A 24,672-nucleotide genomic window follows, 5' to 3' on the forward strand; every position below is an offset into this window, starting at 1 on the left:
TCGAGAATTTTCCCAACATTTTTTTCGAACATTCTCATTCAATTTGCTAGAAAAGAAATTGCTTTCGAAAAGAAATTCAAAGGAGGAGAAACTTTGGGGAAATTCTCATGGGTTGGCTTTGGGGTTCTTGTCCTTCCTTTTCTTATGAGGTGGCTGAGGAGTGCGCATGAGTGTCCTATCTGTCATTGTATGATAATCTCTTTGGCAGCCTGTCGCCTCCTCGGCGTTCCACACTTCAGTTAAAGCCATCATGAGGCAATTCCTCCCACAGGGCTTTTTCAGATCAGAAAGTGCAGGTGGCCTGGGAGGCTGCAGAGCAATGGAAAGATGTGTAATAGAGAGAGAAAACACACCTCAACACAGTTGATGCTGTTGCCACCTACAGAAGCAGTGAGGTAAACCAAAAACCCTTAGGGAAAAAGCTGTGCTACAACCCCTGCCAGTAGTGAACCCTATCTGTGAGAAACTGTTGGGAGAATTTCTCCTCCCCTAGGAGAAATTCAGTGAAATTGTCCCCCCAGTGTCTCTGCCCACAAATAGGCTGGAGAATTTCAAAGGGCCTTCTGTGAACAGCTCTACTTTTAATACCTGTAAAGCAGGCAGGAGCTGAAGAGACCTGGCTTCCCATATTCTGTTACTGTCATCCTTCCCCATTTACTAGGGAATGGAATTCCTGGCAGTGACGGTGTTGACTGAATAGCCTCTAGCACATTACGTACATAGCCAAACCTAGGATACTACAGACAGAAGGGAAGATGTTGTTCTAGTACCAGGAGGGGAGAGATGGCTAAGGTGGTGCTTCTGTTGCACGGCATGGTCAAGAACCTGGTTGCTTGTTTAAGGTACAGGTGTTATAAACTGAAGGAGGTGGCGATGTTAGGAGACATCCTCACCTGCAGCAGGCAGACAGATTTGTAGACAGGATGGTAAATAGATTTCTCTGGGAGAAAGCTGGAGTTATCCAAAGAGCTTCTAATGGGAGGAGAGTAGGGTCAGAAGGATTGTGAACTGGTGGATGCACCAGAGCGAGTGTATTTGATTGGGCAGCAATGGGAACCCCAGTGTGAAGTCCAAACTTTGCCATAAAGTCAGTCAGGGTGTTTCATTTCCATATCTGTCAACAAGGAGTACAGTTACTCGTGCTATAGGCATAGAAAAGAAAGGGGTAACTGACTTCATGTATGCCATGCAACCCTGCAATTGCGTTTGCATTTGTTTCATTTGACAACAGTAACAAATGAGTAGTATGACAACCCTCCCCCACTCCCTTTTCTAGAGAAGCGTCTGCCAATTACATACATGTGTCCAAACCTATTGGGAAACATAGGATTCCAGTGGAAATACCAACAGCAAGGTAGCAGTGGGGGTGGATGAGCTGCCTGACTGCTTCCCTCTGGGAGCTCCTAGGTGTTGCTCTCACCTTCAATCCCCAGTTATATTGTAAGTCAGTGAACTTTTCCCAGTTCAGAGCAAGCGTAGGATTTGAGCGTTTGAAATAGCACAGCCTCATAAAGGGGTGATAAATAGCTCAACTTGTCACCAGCAGTATCCAAGCCAGCTATTACAAAGGGACTTAACAGTAGGGGCCAAGCTTCCCCCCCCCCCCCCCGTTTTTCACTCCTGCGTTCTTGCAGAGTACTTGCAGAAAGGGTTTCAAGCCAGTCAGCATCCTGAATCCTGTTGACCTGCGAAGGTGGTGCTTCTGTTGCATGGCATGGTCAAGAAAAACTACCGGAAGACAATAGTGAAGAAATCACTTGTGTAGTTTAATGAGCTTTGGAAGCACAAAGTGATACCATTCAAGAGGGATGGGGGAATAACAAGTACAGTAGTTTGGCCCCTCCAGCCAGACCCAGCAACAGTGGTCAGCTGAGCATGTGATCTAGAATCCCCACTCCCTCTATTAATAAATGGTTGCCAAGTGCAAAGTACAGAACATTTTATAATCCACCATAGTAAATTAGCTCACTTTGATTTGACATACAAAAACAAAATACATGAGTAGGCTTCAGAGCAGAAGTCTTGGTCCTTTAGGAATAGGCTGAACATGAAGATGAGTCACTTACATACACAACATGAATGTCAACCCTATTTCTGCCCCCAAACCAATATTCTGTTCTTGCAGGGAGTGCCATGTGGATGCTAAGGCTACGGTACTTAACCTTGCTTCCATAACCTGAATGTAAGAAATTACTTAGCTGGGCCAGTAGAACAGTTATTGCAACAGCAAACCAGGAGTAGCATAATCCTCTTTCGGGGACCAGATCAGCTATTGTTAGAGAATATGGTAGCAAGAGGTCATTACTGGAACTTGGAGTGGAAGGACCTGAGAGCCATGCGGTTCCCTGCACCCTACCAGGAGCTGGGCTGACTCGACAGCTGTTCTACATGCTAGGAAATCTTGGTTCTAGGAGCTGTGACTTAGGAAAATTGTTGCAGCCCTTTTGCTTTCCAGCCACGGACGTTGTACTTAGTACTTACTCAGGAGCCACAGTGTGGCAAGTTTATGTGGAATGCTGGCCAGCTGGAGCTCCAGCCATATACAGTGAAGAACCTTACAAATCTGGCAAAGGATGTGTGTGCAGCAATGCTCAGCTCAACACATAACTGAAGGTCACCAACATCTGGATCTCCCCATGTTCAAGTTGCCACAAGGCACATGCAAATAACTGCTGCATGGCCAAGCATCCTTTAAAGCTACCCTGAGTCACAGTGATGCCAGAATCTGCATAAGAGCACCCATCCATGGTCAGTCCTGGGCGTGCTGGGAACTCTTCCTAGTTTTGATTTCTTTGAAGTAAGCTAGAACAATTTCTTCCATTCTCTTTCCACCGTTTTCATCAGCTCACCAGAACAGGCAACATCATTCATCATTATTTGCACAGTGAAAGAATCCAAATACAAGTCTCATAAGGACTTTCGGAGCATTAGTTCCCCAAGGTGAATTCTAAGACCATGTTTTTAATTAGGTCACCGCTGTCAAATTGCAGCTTATTTGCAGGGACTCAGCACCAAGCTAATTGCTGAGCCAGTTCAAACATGCCTGGCTGATGAGAGCACCACAGCCCAGCGAAAAGAGCAGCAGCAGCAGCAGTCAGGCTTTTGGCAGCCCTTTCAGAATCTAGTCTCCTCATGAGTCACTCTCTAGACAAGGGGATTTGCATTCAAAGCCAGGTCTTGAGAAAGAACCATTAAGGCCACAGGTAGAAAAAAGCAAGCTGCCTCAAAACAAGGAATGCCCCAGAATCCAGTGTAAATTCAAGGCCCCTCCATGGTGTCCCAGTACCTGATAAGGGAAGACGGGCTTGGCTTCAAGGGGAGCTCAGTCTCCCACAAAGTGCTTCTGCAGACCAGGAACGTTGTGGTGGTCTCTGTTCAGCACCAACTCAGGACAAGATCAGAAGTACAGAGCAGGTTCACTACTGAAGTCAGAGAGGCTGCTCTTGTCTGCTGGGGTGAGCTGTGAGGAAACAGACAAAAGGGATAGAAGCTACACTGCTCTCCTTCTGGGGAAGAGGGACACAGGGAAGGACCAGAGTGGGGGTGGAGAGTATAAGCATGGGATCACGTCTCACTTTCCAGTGAAGCATGGTCATTCAGAAGATGATAAAGCTAACAGAAACTGTTCTCCAAAGGAATTTAGACAGGTTGCTTACCTGTAACTGTAGTTCTTCGAGTGGTCATCTGTGTGTTCACACATATGGGCTCTGCGCCTGCGTGGAGACTTGTTCGGGAAACTTCCAAGCTGAACAAGTTTTTGGTGGGAACCCTTCCCCCACTGTCCATGGTATATATAGCCTTCCCCTCAGTTCCTTTAAGACTTGAGCCAGAGAAGAAAAAACACCTCGGTACCAATAAGCAATAACATTGACACAGAAGTGGGGATGGTGGGAGGTTGTGTGAATGCCCAGATGACCACTCAAAGAACTACAGTTACAGGTAAGCAACCTGTCTTTCTTCTTCATGGTCTCTGTGCATCACACACATGGGCGAATAACACACTGACTTACCGGAGATGGGTCAGTGTCTCACCGCAGTACCGATGAGAGCACAGCCCTACCAAAGGCACAGGCTGCTCAGGCCCAAACATCTAGTCTATAGTGCCTTATAAAAGTAGAAGACTTAGACCAGGTAGCCGCCTTACACAAGTCCACCAGAGGCACACCTCTTGTAAAGGCCGTGGAAGTCGATACTCCCCTTGTAGAATGTGCTTGGATTCGAGGTGGTAACTCCTTCCTCAAGAGGTCGTATGTTAACGTGATAGTCTGTACTATCCAGGAAGCTAGTCTCTGTGAAGAAACTGGTAAGCCTTTATTATGTCCTCCGTAGCACAGGAATAATCGTTGTGACTTTTGGAAAGACTCAGTCTGTGATTTATAGAAGGCCAGGGCTCTTTGGACATCTACAGTGTACAATCTCTTCTCGAAATTGGAGAGAGAAAGAAAGCAGGGAGGTCAACTGGCTGATTTACATGGAAGTCCGTCAGCACTTTAGGGAGGAAAGCGAGGTCCGGCCTGAGTACCACCTTTTCCCTATGAAAAATGGTATAAGGCGAGTCTATTTGTAAAGCAGAGAGCTCAGTCACCCTTCTCGAGGTTGTAATCACTACCAAGAAGGCGACCTTCCAAGAAAGCAGCCTCAAGTCCACGGTAGCAAGAGGTTCAAATGGCGTGGACATCAGGCTGTTGAGTACTAGCAACAAGTCCCATTGAGGGATGAGGTCTCTCATGGGGGGAGCCAAGTTTCTAAGTCCTCATAAGAATTGTTTGCATAAGGGGTGGCTGAAGATGGAGCACCCATCTACGGTGCCCCTCATCGTGGTTATCACTGAGGTATATACTCTTATAGAAGAATATTTCAGTCCTCTACTATATAAATGTTAGAGAAAACATAAAATATCCGTAAGCGAACAGTCATTAGGATTATAATTGCTGTCAGTCGCAAACTTTACAAATGAAGCCTATTTAGCTGAGTAAGAGCAGCGCGTCAATGGCTTTCTTGCCGCATCTAGTATTGCCTGTACAGTTGCCAGGATCAGTGGTGAGCGGTCTCCAGGCACTGGATCCTCCACGCTGTGAGCTTCAAGGTATGGAGATTGGGGTGGAGAATTCAACCTCGATCTCGAGAAATGAAGTCGTTTATTCACAGGAACGGTAGGCAATGTCCCTGTGCCAGATCTCTCAGTATTTTGAACCAAGGTTGTCTCAGCCACCATGGGGTGATTAAGATGCAATTTGTGGTGTCCTGTCTGATTTTCGAGATCACCCTCATGAGGAGTGGAAACAGAGGAAAGAGGTAGAACAGTTGTTCCTTCCATTCCAGGAATAAGGCATCATCTAGTGATCCCTCACCAACTCCCGCTCTGAAGCAAAATTTTCTGCAGGCTGTGTTCACTGGAGTTGCGAAGAGATCTATCTTGGGTCAACCCCATTTTCTGAAAATCATCTGTAGGGTTGGCTTGGCCAGCTGCCATTCATGGAAGCACCGGTGAAGGCAACTGAGAGAGTCCGCTAAGACAGTGTCTTACCCCGCGATATGGAGAGCCATCAGACAAATGTCCCTTGTAACAACCCAGTTGTAAATGTCCAGAATGAGAGAAAGGAGACATGAGGAGTGTGTTCCCCCTTGTTTGTTAAGGTACCATAGAACTGTGGTGTTGTCTGTGAGAATCTGGATGTGCCGGTGCCGAAGGTATGGTTCGAAGGCTAGGAGGGCTTTCCAGACTGCCATCAGCTCCAGGAAATTTATGTGGTAGATTGTTTCTATGGATGACCAAAAACCCTGTGTTTGTAGAAGTCTGCAATGGGCTCCCCAACCTAGTAAGAAAGCGTCTGTGGTCAGGACCCTGGACGGAGGAGCAGGAAGAAATGCCATCCCTTGGGTCAGATGTTTGGAATTCTTCCACCACATCAAGCTGAAAGCAACCTCCTCTGGTACTGTAAAGCTGACGAGGAAGGGGTTGCTGGTTAAGTCGAAAGTTTGAATGAACCAATTTTGCAGGGGCCTCATCCGCAGTTGGGCCCATTCTATAACTGATACTGTTGCTGCCATATGACCGAGTAGGCATTGAATGTGGTGCGCTTTGGTATGGCGATTGAAAAATATCTAAGTGGCATGTTTGACCAGATCTTTGACACCATTTCTGGGAAGATATGCCCCCCAAGTCCTGGAATCAAGGATAGCCCCTATGAATTGTACTGTTTGTGTGGGGGTCAAGTGGGATTTCTCCCTGTTGATCCTTAGTCCCAGTGCCTGAAAGAGATTCAGAACGACTATAAGAGCGCACGATAGTGGATACCTCCTGGAAAGCCCTAACAGCCAATCATCAAGATTCGGGTAGATCTCTACACCCTCGAGGCAGAGGTAAGCGCAAACCACAGCCATACACTTCGTGAATACACGTAGGGCTGTTGAGAGACCGAATGACAGAACGTTGAACTGGAAGAGTTCTGCGCTGATTGCAAAGCGGAGAAATTTTCTGTTTGAGTGTTCTATTGCTATGTGGAAATACGCATCCTTGAGATGGACCGTGGCGAACCATGAACCCTTTTGGAGGAGTGGGAGAATCGTGGCTAAGGTTGTCATTCTGAATCTCTTGGGAGTGACAAATTTGTTCAGTTCCCGAAGATCTAAAATGGGTCGATGGCGTCCGTCCCGTTTTGATACGGTGAAGTACCTGGAGAAAAAACTCTCCGTACTAAGGTTTGGATGAATGCTCTGGATAGCTCCTTTCCTTAGGAGAGATTGTGTTTCCTCCTGGAGGACCTTCGAGAATGGGGGTCCGTACCGAACCCAGCGGTGAAAGTGTGTTGAATTCTATTTTGTATCCTCAATGGGCAATAGTTAGCACCCAGTTGTCTGATGTCACTCTCGTCCAAGTCGAATAAAATTTGCTCAGGAGATTTCCAAAATGTAGTTTGTAATGGTTGGTACGGAAGGGAAAAAGACTGGAGTCAAAGACAACGCTTAGAGAATCCATCACCCTTCGCCTTTTGTTGAAACTTGGGAAAGGGATAACTTTTCCTTTGTTGCTGACATTGGTATCTAGGTGCTTGATCCCCAGGTTGTCGAGGGGCGTAGGACTGGTGTTGTTGGTACCAGTGGCACTGACGATAAGGGATGTGGTGGTGTTGTTGTTGGACTTGGCCGATACCCATTTTACGAGCAGTTGTTCTGGCTTTCTGCACAGAGTCCATTTGCTTGTCTATTTTCACATTAAATAAACCCTCACCGTCAAAGCATAAATCCTCTATTCTAGATCGAGCTTCAGGAGATAGACCCGCAGAACAGAGCCAAGCATGTCTCCTTAAGGCAACAGAACCCATCATCACCTTAGCATTGCAGTCCATATGATGACGGGCGGTATTGATCTGCTAATCGGATAGGTTGGACGCTTCCACGTGAAACATTCTTGCTAAGTCACGTTGATCCTCAGGAAGGTAAGCGATAAGGGAATCCATTTTTTCCAAAAGGAACAATTGCTATCTGGCCATCATTGCCTGGTAATTTGAAATCGGAAGTCCCAATGCTGCTGAAGAGTAGAAGCGGCGTCCCACGAGATCAAGCTTATGGCCCTCCTTATCCACAGGTGAGGCATGAGGTTTTTGAGAGCGGCCCTGAGCAGACTCTACAATTATTGAGTTCGGTTTGGGATGTGCAAAGAGGAAAGAAGCGTCTGTCTCTTGAAGCCGGTACATAGATTCTAGCCTCTTGGACATCGGGGTCAAGGATGAAGGCGCTTTCCATGTCTGTTTCACAGTACTCAGCAGAGCTGGGAGAAAGGGGATGGCCACCAGGGATAGCCACCGGGGGTGGACATGGCTGTCGTGACAGCATCAAACACCGGATCATGGAGTTGTTGTGGAGGTTATTGCACCTCAATGCCCAATGCTTGTGCCATTCTAAGCACTTGTTCAGAAAAGTGTCCCATCATCTCGGAAGGCAAGGCTCTATCTCGTGTCCCAACGACATCATCTGGAGATGAGATCAAAGGGAGCACTGAGGTATAGGAGGAAGAGTCCAAGTGATAGTCCTCACTGGATTCCGGTGAAGGTGTAGGTTGTTGTGCCACTTCTCTCGTACGTGAGGTAGAATTGGAGGAGGCAGAGCTTGATGGTCCCAACAGGGTTGCTGTAGCATCATAGATGTAGTACGTCTCGGTACCGTAGGAGGAGGACAGAAAATGTCCTGTATTTCGGACCGTGGCTGTTGTTCAGGTTGAAACAGAGTACATGACGGGGAGGATGCTCCTAAATAACGAGAGCGATCCAGGAAAAGGTCCCAATCCCTCCTAAGTCTCCAGTCCACATCTCGCTGCAGTCCATGGGGAGGAGACGACCAAGTAGAAAAACGATCCCAATCACGGGATGGAGAGTGAGAGCAATCACGGTCTTATTGTCCACGCCAGTGATCCATACAGTATCGATCCGGAGATCGGAATCAAGGAAACTGCCAAAGAGAGGGTGCTGGTCGATACCGAGGTGACTGTATATCATAATGGCGTGGTGTTGGAGACCTAGATTTCCGGCCCCGAGCTGTCTGAGTCGGGCAGGATGGTGGGGTTGGCATGTCCCTCAACTCACCCTCTGAGACCATGGAGGCCGGATCCAAAGCCACAGCTTGTGCGGAAGGGGCCACAACACGAATGGGAGAATCAAGCAGAGGAAGGGGAGGCGGAATGTCCCATTCTTTCTCCTGCTGTTTAGAGACTTTTTTTCTCTTCTTTTTCTCCAGTGCGTCCACAGCCGGTTTAGGGCATTTTGCCTTTTTTTAAAGTTTCTTGGCCGCCGAAATAGTTAGGTTCCTTCCCAGCATAAGTGGGTCTACTCGAACCGGCTCTGTGGTTAACAGAGGGGAAGACTGAGCCGTGGAAGCTGCTCCTTTTGCACTTGTTGAAGGAGCAACAGTGGGCTGTTCTTGAGGTGTTTGGGCCTTAGGCATAACAACCGCCTGAAGGGCCTGTTGCCAAAGGATCGCCTTTCGTCAGTCTGCGAGCCTGCTTCACGAACGATTGGCAGTGGTGGCAAGATTTGACTTTATGGGATTCTCCCAAACAAATTAGGCATAAAGAGTGACCGTCCGAAGAAGGCGTCTTACTGCCACAAGCCATGCACTTTCTGAATGGAGCCTTTTGGACCATAAACCGTAAGACACGTTGCTGCTGAGGTGAACAACACTCTCCTAAATATGATCAGGGGACTGGAAACAAAGCCCTATGAAGACAGACTGAAGAATTGGGCATGTTTAGCCTTGAGAAGAGAAGACTGAGGGGAGATACGATAGCACTCTTCAAGTACTTGAAAGGTTGTCACAGAGAAGAAGGCCAGGATCTCTTCTGGATCATCCCAGAGTGCAGGACACGGAATCATGGGCTCAAGTGACAGGAAGCCAGATTCCGGCTGAACATCAGGAAAAACTTCCTGACTGTAAGAGCAATACGACAATGGAACCAATTACCTGGGGAGGTGGTGGGCTCTCCCACACTGGAGGCCTTCAAGACGAGGCTGGACAGCCATTTGTCAGGGATGCTCTGACTTGGATTCCTGCACTGAGCAGGGGGTTGGACTCGATGGCCTTGTAGGCCCCTTCCAACCCTACTATTCTATGATTCTATGATCCTCCACTGCTCTCCTTTTCGCTTGTTTTAGATAAAGAAAAAAGATAATGGAAGGAAAAAAAGGAAGTAAGACAAGATAAAGATAGAATAACAGCTTGACAAAAATGTCAAGAAAGTTCCCCATGAGTTAATGCTAAGACAGTCGAAAAGGAACTGAGGTGAAGGCGGGAACCCACACTATTTATACCATGAACGGTGGGGGAGGGGTTCCCGCCAAAAACTTGTTCAGCTTGGAAGTTTCCTGAACAAGTCTCCGCGCAGGCGCAGAGCCCATATGTGTGATGCACAGAGACCATGAAGAACTGTAGGATCCCCATCTTCCTCCTTACCATTGGCAAGCTCAGAAACTTAAGTGTTGCCTCTGATCTCTGCTCCTTTAAAGAGGCAATGTGAGGATCATCTCTTTGCACGTTTAGAATTTGCAAGTGTGCTTATGCCCCCCTCTCAGGGAAAGACAAAAGTGAGAGAAAAGAAGCAATGCACTCTCACACACACACAAGTCTTACCATGACCTGGTTGCCTGGCAAGTCGGCATCCTGTGGAAAGGCTCCTGTGCTTGAAGGCATCTCCTCATATTGCTGCTCCTGCCACTTGCTGAATTCTACAGAGTGCTTTGGAGTGTAACTTGATAAACCTACTAAGAGAGCATGAAAATCTCAAATTTGAACAGGAATCACTAGAAGCTGTAAACAGAAGTGAGAGGTGGTGCTGGGACCATCAGAGGGGCTGATCCTCTTGTCTTAATCTGGGGTCCTGATCTTGTCAAGATCCTTATCAAAATAGATTTGGGGTAAGCCAATGTGAGATAAAGTCAAAAAAGATCAGTTTAACAGTTTATTGACTACACACGTGATAGTAAATGGATGCAGAAATAAAGCAAGGCAAAGAACTCACATGTCCCTCGGGCTGACCAGAGCTGCCGACTCCCCTGTACAGCCACATGTGTATCGGGTCCCAATCAAGATACACTAGACATCTCTCCATGGACTGATAATCAGTTCTCTAAGTTGGTATGTGCACAGATGTCCCTTGGAGCAAGACCAACTTGGTATGATTTAAACAATGCTTATATACAGTCAGGGCCAGAAATATTGGAACAAGGATAACTGTTTTGGCAGTTGGCCTCTGTACACCACTACACTGAAGTTGAAAGGAAACACACCCAGATGGGAGTGAAGTCAGGACTTTCAGCTGTAATGCAAGGGGTTTGACAAAAGCGGGGCACTAACCATTCAGGAAGGACAGCCAATGGCATACACACACACCCATCGTTGCTGGCTCATAAGTAATGGAACGAATGGCTGACAAGCAGCTGCATGGCCAGGTGTGGCCTGTTTCCTGGGTACCCCATGACCCATCAAGCAGATAAAAGGCCTGGAGGTGGTTCTGAGTGTTATATTTGCAATTGGTAGCTGTTCACTGGAACTCCCAACATGAGGTCCAAAGAAGTGTCCATGCGAGTGAAGGAGGCCATCATTAGGCTGAGGAAACAACATAAACACATCAGAGAGATAGCAAAAACATTGGGAGTGGCCAACACAACAGTTTGGAACATCCTGAAAAAGAAGGAATTGACTGGCACGCTCAGCAACAGCAAAAGGCCTGGAAGACCACGGAAGACAACTAAAGTGGATGACTGCAAATGCTGCTCATGGTGAAGAGGAACCCTTTCACAACATCTAGCCAGGTCAAGAACGCTCTTGCGGAGGTAGGCATGTCATTGTCAACATCTACAGTCAAGAGACGGCTTCATGAATGTAAATACAGAGGCTTCACAACAAGGTGCAAACCACTGGTAACACTCAAGAACAGACAGGCCAGATTAGCCTTTGCCAGCAAACACCTAAAAAAGCCTGCCCAGTTCTGGAATAAGATTCTTTGGACTGATGAAACCAAGATTAACTTGTACCAGAATGATGGGAAAAGAAAAGTATGGAGAAGGAAAGGAACAGCTCATGATCCAAAACATACCACATCATCTGTCAAACATGGTGGAGGCAGTGTTATGGCATGGGCATGTATGGCTGCCAATGGAACCGGGTCACTGGTGTTTATTGATGACCTGACTGCTGATAAAAGCAGCAGGATGAATTCTGAAGTGTATAGGGCTACACTTTCTGCTCAGATTCAGCCGAATGCTGCCAAACTGATAGGACACTGCTTCATATTGCAGATGGATAATGACCCAAAATATACAGCAAAAGGTACCCAAGAGTTTCTCCAGGCAAAGAAGTGGGATGTTCTTCAATGGCCAAGTCAGTCACCTGATCTCCACCCAATAGAGCATGCTTTTCACTTACTGAAGACAAGACTGAAGGCAGAAAGACCCCCAAACAAGCAGCAGCTGAAGGCAGCTGCAGTAAAGACCTGGCAAAGCATCTCGAGGGAGGAAACTCAGCATTGGGTCATGTCCATGGGTTCCAGACTTCAGGCAGTCATTGACTGCAAAGGATTTTCATCCAGGTATTAAAGGCGATTCTTAAGTTTGAAATGATGTTGGTTTGTTCCAGTACTTATAAGCCACCAACGATTTGGGGGGGGGGGTGTATGCCACTGACTGTCCTTCCTGAATGGTTAGTGCCCCGCTTTTGTCAAACCCCTTGCATTACAGCTGAAAGTCCTGACTTCACTCCCATCTGGGTGTGTTTCCTTTCAACTTAATGTGGTGGTGTTCAGAGGCCAACTGCCAAAACAGTTATCCTTGTTCCAATATTTCTGGCCCTCACTGTACCTTTCCTTCCATGCCCTAGTGGGTGCATAAGGCATCACAGTCAAGGCAATAAATTTTCCTTCCTAAACAGAATGAGGAAGGAAAATTCCAGTCTAAGACTTTCAGCTCATCAGGGAGACATAACACTGCGCTCTTATCTGAAGGTCTAGAGCGACCTGGCAAGAATCAAACAGCTTCATGTTTGTTGACATATAGAACTGGCCTTGTCTGGCATCAGCACTGTCATGTAAGACAGCCTACTTAATCACCCAGAAGCCACCTTCTATACTATGTTAATACAGGTCTCTATACATTTAACAAACTGTGTAGAATGTGACTGTGGAAACTCACTATACTCCTCGCCATCTTCTGCTGTAACTCTCTACATTCTCCTATACCTTGCTCTCTGAAGACTGGAACAAAGAGATACAGCTTGATGAATCAAATCACTTAACATGGCAAGCACTTCACCTCACCATCCAACTGACAACCCAGAATGGAGAGCACCCCAAACTGGAGTACCTAGACTCCCCATATTACACCCAAACATTGCTGTATGGTCAATATCATGAACAGACACTCAGGGCCTGGGATAGGGGCCATTTTGCAACTACTGAAAAAAACTGCCAGTGTATTCGCAGAACCACAAACAGTCAGAATTAAAGCTGGAACTAGCTACTATCTTCTGGTTGCATCCTCATAATCACAACCCTGTTCTAACAAGCATTGGAAGGGGTCAACTCCCACGTTTCTCCTACTCCTTGAGTGCATGACTGGAAAGCAGTTGATAGCAAAAGAAAAGAGGGAGCACTATTAAGGACAAGAGGAAGAGCAAATCTCTGTCCTATCCTATTTTTAGGCCTTGCCCTGGCTACCGAAAACACGTAAAGCCCATTCGCTGAACTGAAACCAGCAACTGGTGGTGTGCCAATAGCTTCACCAACCACAGAGCAGGAGAATGAGTCGTGACCAAGGATGGAATACCAGATGATCTCCCTTGGTGTAACCTGATTACACTACATGGCTTACTTGAGTTGGTTCCGTTTGAGTGCATGGTGCTGCTTGGGCGAGGAATGAACAGGGCAGGTGTCTCATCCACTTCTGTGGCATACTCTTCCTCCTCCTCCTCCTCCTGTTCCTCCTCCTCCAAGGAGCTCTCTGATGGGTATTCAAACATTGTCTGCAGGCTGGTCTCATTGAAAGAAATCTTCATCTGGAACAAGATAGAAGAGCAATGGGAAGTTGCCTTGGGACTGTACCTGAACTTTGATCGAGCTGAACTTCTACTAGCTCACTTCACCTGAAGGTCACCCGTTAAAAGAAAAATAATTCAATTGCAAATTTTAATAAGACCAGTGCTACAGCCCCACCTTTTCCCTTGGTAGCACAAAGAGAGACTTTACCACATTTTGGAATGGCTTTGGAGATAGCCTGATAGGGAACAAGGACCACAAATGCCCTTGAAGCACCTCTGCTGCAGACTTTATATAGGGATGGTGAACCACACAAAATGGGCGACTGGCAATTGGAATAACCTCTGTCATGAACCTTTTGCCAATGCAATAAAGATCTACAGAATTTAAAAACTGGCATAATACTGCAGCTCAAGTAAGAGATGTTTATTGACTTACTAAATATTTTTGAATCACCTTTCTGCTCAAAGGAGCCCACAAAGAGACATGAGAACTATCTCATATCAAAATAATCAAATTAAAAATGGAGTAATCCGTTTTTAAAACACCCAGAGTATGAAATAAAACAATTAAAAGCCAGCCTAAACAACAGTAAAGCTAGGTAAAGATAGGGCCAGTCTGACTACCTTAGGGAGGGACTTCCATAATCTGGGTGCTGCCACAGAAGAGGCCCTGTACCACGTTTCCCCTCCAAGCCTAACCATACATGCTTGGTTTAAGACAGCCCTCCAGGTTTCTGCACAGAGATGCCAGAAGTAAAAGTAAAACCTATTATGGTATTTTCATCCTAGCCTTCCTCAAGTTATTCATGGCAATATATGTGATTATTCTCTCTCTGCCACCACCAATTTATCCTCAGAGCCCCACAAAGTGGGTCAAGCTAAGAGATGGCAACTGGACCTGAGATCACCCAATGAACTTCATAGTTCAATGGGGGAGTTGAACCCAGGCCTCCTCAGTCGTAGTCAGACATTCTAGCTCCTACACCACAACTGCTCCTACACCCTGCACTGGGTTGCCTCCAAAGTGTAGTTGCAGAGGTGCTCAAATCAAGCCACCAAACTAAGATTGCTTCCCACTCACTCTGACTCCATCAGGGTGTGGGACAAGAACTCTCAACCTCAAGAGCTATCTTGCCAGCAAACACTGGGCAGCCCAGAATGGGAGCATGGGCTCCTCCCTATTTAGCTTCTTTTTCACACACATTTCTTCCCTTTCTGCTTCATCTAGATCACCTCGTTTCCAGATCAAAACAACTATCAAGTTGAGGATGATTCTGGACATATTGGGTCAGGGAATAAAGAAAAGGGCTGCTGAGCCAAAGTCTTTAGTCTTCTAATTAGCAAGTGCAGTTTCCCCAAATCAAGTGCCAACAAGTCTCGCTCCAGCTAGACTAAAGCTACATTCCTCACATTTGTTCACGCTTTAAATCTTTAAACAGTTTCAGGCCGTGACAAGACAGAACTGCCACCTAAGACTTAAGCAGAGCCCAGCACTCTTCTTCTCACAGGCGCTACCCTAGGGGTTCAGCAGTGCTTGCAGCCTGCCACAGCAACGGCAATTAGTGTGGACTGTGAATTTTTAAATCCTCCTGAATATACGTTACCACCATTGTAGCAGCCTCTGACATCCAGGCCACACAACCACCAAGCTGGAATAGACATCCAATTATTAGGATTGCTGCTCCGCACCGTTAGCTTGTTGCAAACAGCAGCAAAGATGTATCACTTATTCTCTACACTGCTCATTAAACCCAGAGGTTTCTACCAGTGATGCTCCAAGGGTGCTGTCGTCTGCCTCAATTCAGGGCTTTGCTGAATTTGCCCTTGGAGTTTGCCCATCTCCTTCATGCACTCCAAGAATCCCTCATCTCCTTCACAATGCTGTGAATACTGGCCTTCATTCTTCCTACAACCCCCTCTAACCTCATATCGTGATTTAAGAGCCCTGCATGCTTCCCTCCCCTGGGGTGCTTTGAAAATGCCACAGAGCTGCCTAAGCGGCTGACCTAGTCAGAGATGGCTTCTCTCACTCAAGAGACATTCAATAGTAGCAGTCAGGATGTGAGGGGGTCACCTGCTCTGAAGCTGGAGCGGCTGACTGAAATTCCACTCTCAAGGCATGCACTGATTTCTGCTTCGTGTTTAATTCAGCCAATTGCTTTACTCTGGATTATCTCAGAAATTGCTTGGCAAGCCAAGCAGCATGCCTGGGCATTAGCAGGCCCTGCTGAACAGTGAAAAGCACATTACCAAGTTGCACTCCACCTCAGGCTTCATGACAGGTTTTGTAGCTACAGCTCTGTAAATGCTATGTGGGGCAACACAGCACTAAGACCCCAGCTAAGAGGGGCCAACCAGCTACAGGCTCAGCTTATAGGTGGTAAAACCAACACATGGGCAAGGTACACCTGGATTATTCATGAAAAGTTATTTCATAATAAAAAGCGCAGAAGCCAGAGTTCCCTGGATTCTTGTCACTGCCTCCAGGACACCACTTATTTATCATTCTGATTCTTGATTTTGCAACCAGGATGTGCAAATTAAGTATGCTTATCAAAATCATGACTTGCAAAAAAAATTCTCATGCAATTCCCTCCCCTCCATGTAACATATGCCCAGATCTACAGATTTTCTCAGACAGCACTGAACAGGTGAGCATGCGATATGTAGGTATCACAGCAGAACAACTGTGGAAACCCCAGCTTTAAAGGTGCAACACCAGTGTTTTTCCAGTCCAGGTTTTGGAATGTTAGTCATGTAGCTCTCTGCCAGTGGGGAAGGATACCTGAAGCATTACCCCATACTCTCAAGCCCTGTTCCAAAGAGCCACAATCTCCCCTTACAGAAGAGAAAGCTCATACTGCGACCAGCTCTCTGTAATCAATACGCTGAAGCACAAGCCATATACCAGGCTCAAAGTACGACATGTCATTTACCAGACCAGAGGAGTTTCAAATTGCTCAGGAAAGGTGTGGAGGGAGTAGGCTTTGGATGCTGCCTCTGATCATAACTGGCTGAATGCAAAGGGAAGCAACCTCTGTTTCCTTATGAATCAGCTTGGTGAGATATGGAGCCACCTGGCAGCATACTTTAAAAAAATAATAAGCAATAAATACTACATACAGTTCACACAACCTGTCAGATGCATGTCAGCAGAACCAAGTGTCTGCAATCAAAGATTACTGCGTTGTTTGCATACTTATTGTCTTCATAAAAAGAAAGCTTTATGTTAATTTGCACTATGGTGCTTGCTTTTCATCTATACAGTGCACACTACTGGTTTGTTTAACAGGCCTCTAAGGAAAGGCCACACCTTTAGAAAATAAAAGATGCACAGGTGAATGATCAGAAGTCTTCATACCAAGTGGTGAATCATGGAAGCAGATTAAAGCTCTCTCCAAGAATCTAAGCCAACTTGACCCATTGCACGTCACTGCTACCCACCCTGGGTAAATGTGAACAAGAAACCATGCTGGCTCCCAGCCCCCCAGCCAGTCCCACTGCGCTCCATTCCTGAGTTTGGATATCACACTAAACGCCCAGGAACAAGCCCAAGAACAAACCCAGAAGTGGACACTTGCTCTGGCTCCCTGCCATGATGTCCAAACCGGATCATTCTCTGCTTCCAAGCTCCATGGAAACCAAGCTCTTGTCTATACCATTCAAAACTTTTCCCAAGCTGGTCCTCTTTGGAGTCGGCAGCCTGTATTTTCCTGCTAATACCCATTTTGCCAACAAAAGTACTTGGACAGAAATAGATCATGAACGTCTGGAAATATTTAACTCCTACTGAGATGGAAGTAATCCTTTACTTGGGGGTTCTCCAATGTCCACGCCTCTTTTCCCTGGCCCCACCCCTTCCCCCAACCACCAATAGTTTGGTGGTTTCCTGGTTTTTGTGCTGTTTTTTCCCCTCATTCTAAAGGTTGAAGTGTCTCTCCTAAGGCTTAGCTACTGGCAGTAAGAGCTTGAAATTACAATATGCTGGTATTTTTATATTTTTTAAATGCCCTCCTTTTGCCTTAGTCCCCCGCCCCCCGCAGCCACCAAGCTTCTCCAATACTGAATTCATCCCTCAAGGTGAAAGAGGTTCCCCACCCCTTTTCTAGTAGAAGCAAGCCAGATATGGATCAGTCAACTGTTTTTTTCTTTTCCTTATTCACAGCCACCTGAACTCTCAGGCCAAGAGCCAGGAATCCACAGCTTTCATGCAACCTGAACATAACAGCAGCACAATGGCTATTCAGTCCTAGGTTTCCCTCCTCCTTTCAACAGCAGGAGATATAAATAGCAACATCAGCCAGAACAAGAGGGAAACCTTTCAGCAGCAGCAGCAAGGGGGGGGGGGGGGCTGTGCACGCACCTGACTACAATTAGTATCATAAAGATTAGGTAACATCATAGAAGCAGTTAGTCACACCCTTGCAATCCACTGGACCAAGTCCTCAAGACACTCATACTAGGAATGCAAGTCAGCACAAAAAATGGGTGTTGCCAGCAGAGCATGGGAACGCCAATGTTTGAAACAAAACTTTAGCCATAAGGAACATGCACACCAAAAGAGTTAGTTCATATTCCTTCTCCTCTAGCCCAAACTACAGCATTCCATAACCTTTGATCACTTAATATATTCACTTTCTCATCATTATTTCTGCTACACTACTCTGCAGTCAGATACAGCATTACAGACTCATCCAGCAAGGGCATAACAATTAAATGGATTTGGAGAAAACATGTTCTGCTAGGTTTTTTAAAAAAGCACACACCTTAATATCACTGCAAAGCACACCTACTGCTTGGCACTGTAGCTCCTTACTGGATAAGAATAAAGCTATCAGACTGCATCTGGGTCAGCTTCTAAGCAGCTGTAATGTTGCAGAACTAAGGCAAGCGTGAGAGAAAGGACTAATTTTTGCCTGCACAGTCATTTTTGCCTGCAAAGTCTTAGCAGATATGCTTATGTCTTTCAGCCACAAGGCCTGAAGGTCATTTCCTTGCTGGTCCTGTCAGGAAACATGGAGAACACAATCTAAAATCTACTCATAGTTGTTTACACTCAAATCTGAAAGCCAAACACTAGGATGAAGGGGAAATCATGTTCTCTCTCCCCCCACCCACTCTCGGAAATCCCAACCAAAGATTCAAGCGTTCTAGATCAGCACACAAGAGACCATAAAAGGCCGTCCCCATGGGATATGACTGGGCCAGTCAGCAGTCTAAAGACCCTTCTCCTTCCAAACAATGTCACTTATGTAGCTGCAAATATTTTTGTTGTAATCACTTCTCTTAAGAGGTCATAGCCTAGGTCCATATGCCTTTGCTAGGTGCTCACCCTTATCCTTTTCTTCCAGGAAAAAAGGAAGAGCAAACAGTTTGATTTTTTCCCTCATCTTGTAGAGATTTCAACAGTAGAGATTCAAGACTGTTCTAGGATAGAATTTGGGTGTCCTAGGGCTACAAGAGATACAGCCTGTCAGCCTGACTTGCTTAGGCTACATTTTTAAACAAGATCCACCAACTGCTGGCAGTTCTTCAAGTAATTATTTGCACAGTCCAGTGGAAACCAGTCCTTTCTTCCTTGCTTTGGATTAGGGCACATTCCCTGGTGACTTGCAACACATTTCAAAACCCAGATGGCATAGTAGCTCACAAGCCCTGCAATGATCTATAGTCTAGCATTGTCTTGGACCAAAACATATCCCTGTCCAGCTCAGCAATAGCTCTTTATGTCAAAATGACTCTGCCACAGTCAGCCTCCCCTCACCCCATTTCTGGCATGCTGTCAAAGCTGCAGCCTCATACCTGTTGCCTCAAGGAGTGATGTTAACCCCTGCACAAGCTTGGCAGACTCTGAGAAAGTCTCTTAAAACCACTTAGCAGCAGACCAACAGCAGATTAGACAAGTGCCACTCTGACGATCACAGGCCTTCTATAGACACCCTGAACACCTGCACATCTTACCATCTTGGGAATTCTGAGTTTGGTGCGGAGCTCCTAGTGCGCCACGAAAGACAACACCAAGAATGAACTCTGTAGTCTCGTGATTAACGGTTAGGAGTGAAGAGCCATGCCCCAGTGCAAGTATGCAATAATTTCCAGTAGCTAACTGGAGTTTGCTGAAGTCCCCAGATTCCTGCCAGCTTGTTGGATACCATGCAACAACACTGCAGGATTAATGGACTTCAGGGGAAAAACTCTGGCTCAGCACAGCTCATCTGCTATGCCAGCAGTTCCTGAAAGGGGCATGTTGGAGCTGGTTAGTACAAGAGAAAATTCTCTTTGTTCAGACACCACCTACTGAGCTCAACATCCACTACACAGACTTCCACTGATTCCCACTATGCCTCCCTTCCTGGCCAGGCAAACATTCACAGTGGTCATATTGAACAAGTTTGCTTTTCAGAGCAAACCTCTGAAGAAAGCAGCAATAACTGCACCATCACAAACTCTGATTGTACAAGCACCCATTTGAGCCAGGTCACAAGCTGGCTGAATGTTGCAGCACAATGCTAAAATGTAGGAAGTGTCCTGGGACAAGGAAGCCTCCTGCTCCTGCAGGACACTCCTGAGATCAATGAAGTCAGCTATGCTGAACTTTCACCATCTCCTGTTAATGACAGGGCCAGTGTGGGCTGGGGAAAACCTACAAGGAGAGGAGGCACTGGAACACAGTGCCCTGTTCCGTAATTTCACACAGGCCAGCCAAATCTTAACCCGCTTTAAGTATACTTTGGTACATTCATGCCAAGAAGTTACCCAGTGGGCCTACAAGTGGTACGCTATGTTCACTGAACACTTCTGCACAGGTTAATCTGTTAGCATGAAATGTTCTGGCAAGAACAGAGATTGGGAAGACTTGAAGTAGATCATTTACAGAGAACACAGCTGTTCTTTTGGATTTATCAGTCTTGATCATGCGCCAGGACTGGTGAGAAGGGTGTGTTCTTTACATTGTATCAGAAAAATGGTTGATCACCACTATTGCCTGGCAAAACAGAAGCCAGCTGGTTACCTTTTTGCGCCGGGAACCCGATTTGCTCATGCAGGACTTATGCAGAGAGAGGTAGCCCCCGATCACCTCAATCTCATTCACAGTGGGGTAGCGCTTTTTGAGAAGTTGACCTAGATCCTGGTGGGGTGCATCAATCCTGGCTCTGGCTTGGCTTTCTTCCTCCTCCTCTTCTTCCTCCTGCAGCCAAGCTCTGCTGAAGGTCTCTAGTCCAGCACTGGGGGGTTTCCTTTTGGGCACAATGGTAAAGGTGTTGCTACCTTTCTGAGACAAGGTGGCAAAGCCAGCAGGGTGGGGCCTGTATGTGAGAACAGCAGAGTCTTCCATATCAAGAGGCAAGTTACTTTCTTGGGGCACATCAAAGCCCTCCAGCCTTGGGCTCAGTACTTTCAAGGGGGGCAAGTGGCCAGGCTGCAGCTCTACCAAATCCTCATCAATGTAAGTCACAGGCACCAAAGTATCTGCTGGCTTCTCAGGGCCAGCTGGCAAGGTCCCTCCTGGCAATGTTGGGAGGGATTCTTTAGGTTCAGGTGGGCCAGGAGCTTCCCCTCTCTGACGGGGCACAAAGAGAAAGGAGTTGCGGGAGGTGAGCCGCAGGCTAGCCAAGGCCTGTGCTTGGACATCATTGGCAGGGATGGCTGCCAGGTCCGGCTTGGGGGCCGGGTGGATCTCAAATGAGCAGCTAGAGCTGAAGAGCGGTGACGGCGGAGTGAACTGGGGCGAGCCGGCGGTGGCACTGCTGTCCGGTCTGGCACTGGATGGTGGGGGCAGCAGTGGCAGGGTCTCAACAGCTCCTTCGAACTTTGGCTTCCACAAGTTGGCTCGAGTTGGAGATAAAGCTGCAGCGGTGCTTGGCGATGGCACTGGCTTGAGGATGGTGGCTGCCATGCGCTGACTTCTCCCCTTGGTCAGAGCTGGCAGGGCAGCCTCCTCCTTGAAGCCCACGGGCCCATTGCGAAGCACAGGGCCAGCGGCATGTCCAGAAACTGCAGGGTCGGTGGGGCGGCAGCCCCGTGGGTTCACCATGAATGAGTTAGAGCCAATCTTCTGCACAAAATGGTTGGTGCTGGGCTGAAGGCCGTGCAGAGAACTGGGGCGGACAGCAGTGGCTGCAGCAGAAGGTACATGAGCCACCCCATCCTCTGGGCAAGCATTTGGCACCGCCGGCTCTGGGCGGGGGGCCTCTCCGCCCCGCCACTTCCCTCTGGTCATGGTACCCCCCCGGGGCCGCCAGTCAAACTTCTGCAGCAGCCGGCTGACCCTGCCATGCTCCGATTCAGGCTCCAGGCCAGCGCTGGCCCCTGGGGCAACGTGCGCCTGCAGCCTGGGCGGGGCGGGCTCATAGATGACGACTTCGGCGGCCCGGATCTCGGTGACAGCGGAGCCGCCCCGGGAGAGCAGGTCGTGGAAGGGGTCCCTGCCCCGGGGGGAGAGCGGCGCTGGTGACGTCACAGGCGCCCCCGCGCGCGCTGGTCCCGGGGCTCTGGAGGCGGCCTCGGCCTCGCGGGACTCGATGATCAGGATGTTGTCGGCGCGGATGGTGCGGATGCCGGGCATGGAGCTGTAGAGCTCGAGCAGCTGCGCCAAGGCGGGGGGCTCCGGCGGGGAAGCGGCGGCCTCGTGAGGTGGGATGCGCCGCCGCCGCCACCTGCGCTCGCTCTCCAGCCGCATGAAGGGGTTCTCCCGCAAGGGGCCCAGGCTCTCGGCCACCACCAGCCGCTCGCCCGGCCCCGGCGCCGCCTCCTCCTTCGGCCTCGCCGCCTCCGCCGCCGGCGGTCCCCGACCGAGCTCCACGCCGGCCGCCAGCTTGGCCCGCTTGCGCTCCAGGATGGCCCGCTTCCAGGCCGGCAGTCGAGCCGCCGCCGCCGCCCCAGGGTCCCGAGGTGGGCTGCTCATGGCGACGGCGGAAGAGACGCGGCCGCCGGCACCGACCGACCGGGCCGGCCGCCGCGCAGGAGTGAGTCGCTGGCTTCGCCTCGAAACCCCGGCGAGCGGCAGCACCGCCCATTGGGCTGGACGCCCATTGGTCGAAGGCAGAGAGCATGTCCTGAGGTAGCGGCGAAGTTCATTGGTTAGGAGGTTGAGCGCCCGGCTCTGGGTCCGAGAGGCATTTCAATTGGCCGTCATCGAGGTCTCGGGATGCCGTCATTAGGCACGGGGTTCGGCTTTCGCCCGAGGTTTCCGCTCAGCTGATTGGGTACGAGATGAACGACCCCTCCCACGCGCGTAGGGAAATTTCTCATTGGACACGAATACCGTTCGAAACGCGCCCATTGGGCGAGATGTTTGGCGGTGGCTTGATGAAGCGGCGAAGCTTATTGGCCGTCTCAAATGCAGAGGAAATCTTTTAGAAAGGCAACCTCTGGGGGAAGCAGCCTCCTGTAACGAGGCGGCGCCAAGAGAGTGAACCATAAACATTCCTAGCGGTTCTCCTGACGCTATCGTATCGGGTGGCGGCGCTGCTCACAGGGCATGCTCATTGGATAAGGTACTATCTCCCGCCCTTGCACCGGAGAAGCGGGGCAGCTCATTGGATAAGTGGCTAATAAGCTCGCGCCTGCACTCCTGCCCCCCCCCGGAGCAGTCGCCTATTGGCCAGGAACCTGTCTGTTCGCGTACGCCATCGCCTATTGGCCAGACGTATAATGGTGGCAGATTCTCCCTGACTGGCATCTCAGCTCGCTATTCTATTTTAAAGACTGAGTCGTCTCGTAACTAGAAAGGCAGCATCTCGGGGCCGTCCGTATTTTCTGAAACCCGAGGGTGCCTCTTGCCATGTGCAGAGTGCCGCTCCCCACACCAGCCCCGCCCACAGGATTCAGCCCAGGAGCAACGTGTAGGGAGGGCTAAAGAAGGGGGCGTCCTTGGGGATGTGCAGAGCGCCATTCCCCTCAAGCAGATACCGCTTAAGAACAGACGGGACCGCCCGGCAGCCCGGCCAGGGCCCCACGGGAGCCCCGAGCAGGGCAGGAGAGCGACAGACCTTCCTCGCCTGGCTGTTGCCATTTTATTTCGCTTCTTCGTATTCTGCCCGTTCCCCCGCTTTGGCAAGGAGCCCAAGGCAGCTGCACGATCCTCCTCCTTTCCACTTTATCCTCACAACAACCCTGCGAGGTAGGCTAGCCCGCGAGTCAGAGACTAGCCCAAAGTCACCCAGGGAGCCTCATGGGCAAGTGGGAACTTGACCCAGGCCTCCCCAGTCCCAGTTCAACGCTACACCACACTGGCTGCCCCGTATCTGCCACTCGGAGCTAGACTGCCTCTGAATGAGGAGGTTCCACTTAGTTACCAGGACTGTGGACAGACATAGTTCCAGCCATTATTTTATCAGTATTACGTTTCCCTTCTGTTTTTGCTCCAAGGAGGTCAGAGCAGGGCACAGCTTCCTTTCCCACACAACCTCCCCTGCTCCAGTTTATCTTCACAACAATCCTGCGAGGTAGGGCTAGGCTGAGAGTGACTGAGTCTCCCCATGACCTTCATAGCTAGTAAGGCAGTGACGCTGGGTCTTCCCAACCTAGTCAAACTCAGCAGGGTAGGCAACTTGTGGCTCTCAAGAGGTTGCTGGACTGCAACTCCCATCAGCACATCCAGTGGTGAGGGATGATAGGAATTGCAGCCCAGCAACAGCTGGAGGGCCACCAGCTGCCCAGCCCTGTTCTAACTGCTACTGAACTTTAAATCTATAAATATGCTGGAGCCTTCTGTTCTTTAGTTGTACTTCCTATGTTCCTGGTTTTGAAAATGTATTCCAGGGCTCAGTCCCAGTTCAGGTAAAACCCCGCATCAGTCAAGGGGAGATGCGCAAGACATTTCCCCACAGAGCAGCTGATCTTTGGGCCTTCTCCTTCCCCGAGAGAGCCGCTCCCAGGCACAGCCCGTGTTCAAACACAGCAGTTTCACTTGAGAAGTGGCTCCGATTAAACCCAACAAATAAACAGCCTTCTGCGGCTGCGCTTTCCCCTGGACGCTCTTCCTGCTCTTGCGAAGCCTTTCAAGTGGGGAACCATCCTCCCCATTCCAGTGCTTTCTAGCCCAAGCTTGTGGACTTCACCTCAGGGCATCCAGCCAGCTACCGTGAAGACAGACTGTCAGTCTTGACAGGCCTTTCGTGTATTCTAGCCAGGCTCTTCTTACATCTT

At 48.7% G+C, this 24,672-nt stretch overlaps 1 protein-coding gene across 3 annotated transcripts; it reads right to left on the minus strand.

The window, feature by feature from the left end:
* Positions 1-1,745: 1,745 nt before the first annotated feature.
* On the minus strand, positions 1,746-22,704 carry TPRN (taperin). 3 transcript variants are annotated; one of them, XM_084820556.1, is made up of 4 exons: positions 20,534-22,704; positions 13,356-13,539; positions 10,123-10,253; positions 1,746-3,460 (listed from the first exon to the last, which is right to left on the minus strand). In XM_084820556.1, exons 1-4 carry the CDS (start codon positions 22,424-22,426, stop codon positions 3,398-3,400), a joined length of 2,271 nt encoding a protein of 756 aa, XP_084676682.1. In that variant the 5' UTR covers positions 22,427-22,704; the 3' UTR covers positions 1,746-3,397. The 3 variants fall into 3 exon arrangements, with proteins under 3 accessions (XP_084676682.1, XP_084676684.1, XP_084676685.1); XM_084820558.1 differs by having other exon boundaries at positions 10,123-10,250; positions 20,534-22,538; XM_084820559.1 differs by lacking the exons at positions 1,746-3,460; positions 10,123-10,253 and adding an exon at positions 12,560-12,739 and having other exon boundaries at positions 20,534-22,520.
* Positions 22,705-24,672: the final 1,968 nt, after the last annotated feature.

The sequence above is a fragment of the Heloderma suspectum genome, chromosome 14, assembly GCF_057233095.1.
Source record: "Heloderma suspectum isolate Gila_16-S chromosome 14, 16-S_ref, whole genome shotgun sequence".
Classification (NCBI taxonomy): domain Eukaryota; kingdom Metazoa; phylum Chordata; class Lepidosauria; order Squamata; family Helodermatidae; genus Heloderma; species Heloderma suspectum.

Coding starts and splice junctions, on each gene's coding strand:
- TPRN (XM_084820556.1), bottom strand. CDS start 22,426: ATGAGCAGCCCACCTCGGGACCCTGGGGCGGCGGCGGCGGCTCGACTG. Junction 13,540..20,533: donor CGGGTTCCCGGCGCAAAAAG/GTAACCAGCTGG, acceptor ATCTTGTTCCAG/ATGAAGATTTCTTTCAATGA. Junction 3,461..10,122: donor TGCCAGGCAACCAGGTCATG/GTAAGACTTGTG, acceptor GTTTCCTCACAG/CTCACCCCAGCAGACAAGAG.